Source organism: Pistacia vera, unplaced genomic scaffold (assembly GCF_008641045.1).
Source record: "Pistacia vera cultivar Batoury unplaced genomic scaffold, PisVer_v2 Contig1409, whole genome shotgun sequence".
NCBI classification, from domain to species: domain Eukaryota; kingdom Viridiplantae; phylum Streptophyta; class Magnoliopsida; order Sapindales; family Anacardiaceae; genus Pistacia; species Pistacia vera.
This window is the reverse complement of record NW_022195477.1, coordinates 66,840-74,551: the sequence shown is the minus strand read 5'-3', so window position 1 is coordinate 74,551 and position 7,712 is coordinate 66,840. Positions and strand designations below refer to the sequence as shown.

Sequence of the window (7,712 nt, the reverse complement as noted above, 5' to 3'; positions counted from 1 at the left end):
TAAAATTCGGGATTGTAAGATCATATATATTATATATTATATATAGTTTTTTCAAATTTATTTTATTTTACACTTCCCAAAGTTGGAAACATGCATGATGCAACGTGCTCATAAATACTCTTTTTTGATATTTAAGATGGTCAAGCTTTTGGGATTCCAGAACAAAAAATAAAGAAAATAAAAACATTGTAACTCTAACTAATTTTTAGGGAGAATGACATTTTCCCACCCAAGGTTTGGCCAAATCACCCTTTCCCACCCTTCAAGTTTCAAAATGACACTTTCCCGCCTTTCGTTAGGTTCTGTTATGTTCTCTTTTAATATTTTACTGAAAAGATAAAAATACCCTTAAATATTTGATTTTATAAATTTTTTATTATTTTTTAATTAGCCAAATAGTCAAATATTAAAAATTCAAAAAAGAAAAAATAGTTAACCCTACCTAAAAAGTTAGAAGTAATGCTATAAAATTATTTAAAGTTAAATATTTATTTATTTATAATGTCATCAATATTTCATCATTATTATTCAATAATCTACTATATTTATAATGTTTTTCATTTATATTAATTAACATAAAAAATCAACATTCCTAATTAATTAAATAAACAAAAGAAAAAAAATCTTTACACTTGAACTAATAAATAATCAAGTAAAAACTTTGACTTAACTAAATTTTAATTTATAATAAACTAATAAGAAATAAACTATTTAAGGGTATTTTCTTCTTTTCAATCAGATTTTAACAGAAAACACTAACAGAACCTAACTAAGGGTGGAAAAGTGTCAATTTAAAACTTGACGGGTGGGAAAATGTCGTTTCGCCAAACCTTGGGTGGGAAAATTCATTCTCCCTGATTTTTAATGTTTTATGAATAACATCATATTAGCATAAACTTTTTCATGCAGCAGAAAGTGTATAAATAATTTTTTTATAAAAATTCAACTCAATTAATGTACATCTAACATTTCTCTTCAATTTAATATAAACCTGTTTTTGAGCAAATTAGGCAGTTGTAGACTATTTGTAGTAATCATATAACTTAATTTCAATATTCCCCATAAATTTTTCAAAATGGTACATTGTTAAATAGACGAGGCTCTGCCTGTCTCGATAATATGCCCAGTAACCCAAAAAGTGAAGTACAATAAAATCTTAAGTAATCTTTTCAAAGAATTTAAATACCCACGGCCAAGATCACTTAGTTCAAGGATCCGAGAAATACACCTGAATACCGATATAGCCTATACATCGCTTATTTCAAGCGGTGGAAAAAGAGACTTGAAATACCCAGAGATCCAAGATACAGAAAAGAACTGAAGCACATAAAGAAGCCACCAACTAAACACTCACAATGCGTAACTAGTAAGATGACTTTATCTTATCATGCAGGGTCACCACCAAGTCATGTGCATCATCTAATAGTTTCCATACATCAAGTTGCCCAGCCATGCTGTTGCACTCCCTTAATATCTCATCCATACTGCTATATTTCTCTATGATCAACTTCCTCCTCTGCAGAACTGAAGCTGCAATTGCATAGAGCAACAGATCATCTGTTGGCGGGGCTCGTTGCCTTATCCTACTCCATGCAGATTTTCCGATCCCAGCCCTAATGGCTGCCTGATCTGCCCATACTACCTCCCAGAGGCAAAGTGTCTGCTCAAAAGTCAATTCCCTTCTAAACAATACCACCACCATCCTATAAACAAAAAAACAGTCTTCAGCTTGAAGCTTCTCCAAGTGCCTGTAAAGGTGAGAATCCTTGCATTTTATTATCTTGGAAACAATAGTCAGCTGCCTTCGAATCCCCACCTCATCAAGCCTAAAATTATGCCGAGCCTTCTTCATAAAACCCACAAAACACCAGAATGCCTCATGATCCTCTGTAATCACAGCAATTATTGGAGAGAGTAGATCACTCATCCCCTGGCAGTAGCCAATTTCAGGGTCATAAAGTGCATATGCTTCAAGAATGGCAACTAGTCGTGCAGCGTGGAAAATTCTACAGGGCTCCAGATGATCATAATCCTTCAAACCAACAGCATTGGCAGAGCGGCGTGCCCTAGCTTCTGATACTGCAGCCTGAGAAGGAGAATATGGCATCCATTCAGAATTGGCACGCACAGCATCTAGGCGAATGATTCGCTGCCAAGTAGCAAAATCTTCAGTTGTGCGTAATTTTGAATGGACTTCTGTTCTTGCTGGAGAAATATTCCCTTCTGAAGGCTGCTCATCAGGATCAGTCTCTTCCCTACCTTCTGAACTGGGGTACGCTTGTATCACTTCAGGGTCTCCTGAGGAGTCTGAGTCAGATGACTCAGAATTTAGTGTGGAGGCATCAGCATTTGTGATTCGTCTTGAACTATCATCTCTTTCCAACAATACACTGGACGGATCGTCCGAGTACTCAGCATCTGGACTCCTTTCCTCACTAGAAAGAGATTCCCTGGCACTAACCACATCCTCAGAACTTGAAGTGTCTGTGTCTTGAATGACACTTCCACTGTCTCCATTATAGCCAGTTCCACCAATGTCTTTCAACTTAAAACTCCCTTTGCTGTGTTTGAGAAGCCTCCGGCACTCTCTGCGGAGCTTCTCATAGTCCTTCCTGTATATAGAGATTGACATAAAAGAGTCATCCAGTAGAAAGCCTAAAAGGTGAAGTCATGAATAAATTTATATATGGTAATATGGAGCAAAGGACCATTTCATTGAAATTTTGAGAATAGCTTGTCCAAAATACCTTTTCTGAGTTCTTATAATCTCTCTTTCCTCTCTAGAACTGTTCAACTCATAGCTGTTAAGGAAAAAAGGAACAACCATCATTTAAGATTTAAAATTTAAAATTGGAAAAAAATAACAATAAGTTTCTATGTTTCGGAAGATGGGTATTGAGGACAATCAAATCCTCTAACAAAGACGTCAATTACCAAATCACATAAATGTTATATATCTTAACACAAAAATAAAATTTGATAAGATATACTTACACTCCAAGGAGGAATGGCCAGACCTCTGCCCTAATGCTGGGATCCACACCCTACATCATAGATATAAGATATAAATATTCCGATGGTAATAAAACAAATACTTGAAATAAAGCAACAGGTTGACTGAAATGATAACCCACTCTACTGCGAACTTTCTTCAAGAACTTAACACCACCATCACGAAATTTTCCATCTGATGTAAACAGACTTCTCCATTGCTGGGGAGAAAGGGCTTGTTTTCTTTTCCTGCGGGACCACGGTGACTTGAGGCGACCCCTGGTAACAAGGCAGACAAAGTTAGAAACCGATTATAAGCAGCCAGACATAATCCAAAACCAGCCGGACGAGATGTCCAAAGCTGCCACAGCTGTCAATGCAAACAATTTCTAGATATTAAGAAAACAACACGAACTACAGATACTAGGACTTCAACTATCTTGCCTTTGAGAAATGAAGTACAGCAATTTTGAGCTCAATAGAGTTTCAACTAGCACCTTGCAAACCTAGAGAAGTTTGTAAAAAATCACCCTCAACAAGACACTAAACTAATATCTAATTTATTTATCTTCCAAGATCGAAGTGGCCAATGCTCCAGGAGGTCATGAGCCGAATAACACAATATAACTCAAACAAAAGTCTACATCCCCACAAGTCCCTGATACTTCCAGAGCCTACAAAATACAGAGATCTAATGTCTTACTCAACTTTGCAAAAATTTTCAAATTACCATGCATAACCCACCCGCAACTGAACCTTGTTTTTATTTATAATCCAAGAAGGACTTCATTATTAGTCAACAAATACAAGGTTGCCACAAGAAGTACACACCCAAGATTGCAAACCCATGCATCGATATTCCGTCAACTAACCCATGTCAGCAATCCCCAACATTTCTAGACTTAACACAAGAAACCAAGAAAGCACAAAAGAAAAAACCACAGCACAAATATTTCGACCGCAAATTTGAGTACTAATCAGGTTAATGAATTTCATAAATCAGAACCAGAAACGGTGCACAGGATCTTCTTTTGCTTTACAAAAACCCTCGGTTTGCTGGCTATTCGCCGCATAAACTTCAAATTGCGAAACCCATAATATACAAATTGGTTCTCAGTAACAGTAAGCTAAAGTGGTAACGAAGAGTTACTGATTAAGATTTTCCAATGCTTAACAAGTCACGTGTAGCGCAGACATAGACACAGTAGTATCACTTAAATTAGATCCAACAAGTAGTGTTTTTAGGAAGTGAAACGAATTTTAGAATTGAAGGATGAGATCAAGATCTAAATGAGAGTAAATAAAACCAAAAAATATATATACCGAGTATTTTATGAAGAAACAAAACAGAGAAGAGAGAGAGAGAGACTCACCGATCAGAAGAAGAACAAGAAGCTGGTGAGGAAGAAGTAACAACGAATAGAACCGAACGCAAATGAACCCATGAAGATGATGACGACGACGAAGACGACGGTGACGAGTTATTTGAAGTCGACGACGTAGTGTGACTTCGTTTTAGAGCTTTCATCTACTACTTTTATTTTTAAAAAATTTTAATTTTTTTTTTTTGGTTTGAGTCTTCTATCTACTACTAGGGTTCGAGAGTAACTTGAGTGGGTTTGTTCTTTGTCATTTACCTAGTGGAAGTGAAGTACACGGCGGCGACCAAGGCGAGACCAGCGAGTGCCGTGAAAGCGACGGCTGAACTTGACGGCGGTGTTAATCCCGACCAGAATCCGCCACCGCCGAGTTGGATTCCGGTGGGACTGCTGTGGATGAAGACGAACATGGATGGACTTGGAAATTACAGGAATGCCCCTCCTCTTCTCCTGCCTTGTGCTTCTGCTCTGCAGTAGAACTTCTGGAGCACGGCAAGGGTTTGGTTGGTTGTTTATGTTTAATTGTTTTTTTTAACTTTTACTTTCACTGTTTTGAAGACTTTCTTCAGTTCAGTTCTTGCTTTGCTTTGTTTTGTTTCTTTGTCTCTCTCTAGAGTCTACAGAGAGGTTTTTGTAAAGACTCCAATGACAATGAGAGATAGAGCCTAAAGATTCTAGCACATGAACGACGCCGTTTCGGGTCAAACAAAAAATTATGCTCTTTTAAAATAATTCATTGTCTAAAAGCATGCGAAAGCGTTCAAGAATTCCAGTATTTAACTATTAAATACAATGTCCTCTTATATTTATAATTCGAAAATAATTTATACATAATTTAATATTTATAACATTTGAAAATGTGTTTGATATGATATTCAAAAATTCTTTTCTTTTTAAAATAAAAACATTAATATTTAAATATTAACTACCAAAACTTTTTCTTTTTAAAATAAGAACATTAACATTTAGAGAGCTCATGTATTAGACAAGGCTTTAAAAGAAAAAACTAATAATCAAATATAATGTTAAATTCATCTNTTCTTTTCTTTTTAAAATAAAAACATTAATATTTAAATATTACCTACCAAAACTTTTTCTTTTTAAAATAAGAACATTAACATTTAGAGAGCTCATGTATTAGACAAGGCTTTAAAAGAAAAAACTAATAATCAAATATAATGTTAAATTCATCTATATATATATATATATATATATTAATCTAATGATATATTTTCCACGTCAAACATGTTCTAAATATTAAAAACATTAAAAATATAAATTATGTATCAAAAAGTAAATAAATGTTTATATGGTGACTCAAACATGATCTTCAATGAAAATTCTCTTTTGATTTGAAATTAATTGAATATCCTACAATTAAGTATTTTGTTTATGAATACTTGTAAATGATTGGCCAATTGGTTTAGAAAAGTATGAGATTAATATGTTAATATGTTATGAATAGGAAGTTGAAATTATTGGCTTAAGATACATCATTTCAAAGATAAGGAGTTTGAGATGCATATTGTAGAATACTCTTTAAACAAATAAAATATATTTTTAAAACCATTAATTATTTTCATCTTCAAGAACTTACAATGTCTAAATTATGAGTAACGCGACACCTAAAATATTTTCTCACAATCTCGATGTGGCATCTTGCAATTAATCAATTGCAATTTATCAAATGGGACCTAGATAGGACCCGTTACGAGTTGACCAATTGTAAACTGCCACGTCAGGATTATAAGAGAAAGTTTGTGAAAAGAGGTTTGTGGGTGTAGCATTTTCCCTAAATTATATCTCTACAAATATTAACTTTATATTCTTAGGATTATCTCTTAGATAATAACACTAAGATGATATATAATCTTAAGATTATCTAGTGGAGTGGACTTTTTTTTTTTAATCTAAAATAATTTATATAAAGGTACTATAACTTAAAATTCATATTTAGTTGAATATTATTTAGATTTACAAAAATATATTTCTAGTAATAAATAATATTGTAAATAATTAGTCAAATTGTTATATCTCACATCGCTAACAAAATGAGTATGGATTAGTCTCCAAAATTAAATAGACGAATTTTCAGTGAATATCACTTGGGTGAAACCCAAAAGTAAAATAAGCATCTGGATTCAAATCAAACAATATCTATTTAATTAGACTCAAGATTAGATAATTGGTATCAAAGTTATGTTCGTTACCCGATAATGGGGATTTTCCCCGTCGTCGAGGGATTTTTCCACACACAACGGGGACCAAAGCAAGGAAAAAAATGTTATCCTGATGATCTCCAAGTCCTTCCCTCTAGTAAAACCACCATAAAGAAACATCATCATGATATTTACGTCGATCTTCATGAGGAATATCAAGCAATTCATGAAAATCCATTCCTGCAGCATAAAACAAAAACCATAAAAAAAGAGCATACGTCCTTCGATTTGTGGAGCAAAAGATTTAAAATGAAAAAATTGAAAGGAGAAGATTTAACTAACCATTCTTTTTTGCTACATGGAATAAAAGCTCGGAAATGAGATACCGCGCACAGGGGGGTGCATAACCAGTTAACAGGTTCGAACCGAACCAGATTGTCGGTTTGGGGAAAATCTTGAACCTAAACCGAATTGATTTTAAACCAAACCAAAAAATCAGTTACCCGTTTTGAAATGGTTTCATTAAAAAAAAAAAACATTTCAATAATTTTAATTGCAATACATATAAAAATGATACATGACCACCTAGAGCTGGACATTTAAGATTTGGTCCAAAAATCCGACCCAAAAATCCGGTTCTCTCAAGGACCGATCCTAGCAGGTTTGATCCAAAAACCGAACCAGGCCTAAGGAGGAGGGTTCGATCCCTCCACTGGGCCCTCCTCCAAGGCCCGGGCCTGGGACCCAAACCCTTTTGGTTTATTTAATTTAGCCCCTTGGATAATTATCAAAACCTCCTATAAATTTTAAAAGAAACAAAAATTGTAGGGGTTAAAAAATTTGCATTTAATAACCGTTGGCAATAGCCAACGGTCATGGTCATGAATGCTACCTAAAAATGGACCTGTCCTACATGACGAAGAACAAGAAACGTGAGATGGATTTCCTTCAATGGTGGAACCAATATCAAAGTCGATTCCCCATTGTAGCCCAAATGGCACGTGACATTTTATCTGTGCTGATTTCTATAATTGCATCAGAGTTAACATTTTCAACAAGTGATCGGATTGTTGAAGACAGAAGATGCTCTTTAACCGATGAGATGATTGAAGTGATAACATGTTTACGGGATTGGACTCATGCAGAGAGAAGACTACAACAGTACCCTGAAGATCCCGAACTA

The 7,712-nt window shown here is 34.6% G+C and overlaps 1 protein-coding gene across 2 annotated transcripts; it reads right to left on the bottom strand.

The window, feature by feature from the left end:
- Positions 1 to 1,039: 1,039 nt before the first annotated feature.
- On the bottom strand, positions 1,040 to 4,878 carry LOC116123257 (GTPase-activating protein gyp7-like). 2 transcript variants are annotated; one of them, XM_031409051.1, is made up of 5 exons: positions 4,629 to 4,878; positions 3,135 to 3,270; positions 2,995 to 3,044; positions 2,748 to 2,801; positions 1,040 to 2,612 (listed from the first exon to the last, which is right to left on the bottom strand). In XM_031409051.1, the coding sequence occupies exons 1-5, from the start codon at positions 4,778 to 4,780 to the stop codon at positions 1,364 to 1,366; spliced, it is 1,641 nt and encodes a 546-aa protein (XP_031264911.1). In that variant the 5' UTR covers positions 4,781 to 4,878; the 3' UTR covers positions 1,040 to 1,363. The 2 variants fall into 2 exon arrangements, with proteins under 2 accessions (XP_031264911.1, XP_031264910.1); XM_031409050.1 differs by having other exon boundaries at positions 4,365 to 4,771.
- Between the last annotated feature and the right edge of the window lie 2,834 nt (positions 4,879 to 7,712).

Coding starts and splice junctions, on each gene's coding strand:
- LOC116123257 (XM_031409050.1), bottom strand. CDS start 4,519: ATGAAAGCTCTAAAACGAAGTCACACTACGTCGTCGACTTCAAATAAC. Junction 3,045..3,134: donor TGAAGAAAGTTCGCAGTAGA/GTGGGTTATCAT, acceptor TCTATGATGTAG/GGTGTGGATCCCAGCATTAG. Junction 2,613..2,747: donor ATTATAAGAACTCAGAAAAG/GTATTTTGGACA, acceptor CTCTATATACAG/GAAGGACTATGAGAAGCTCC.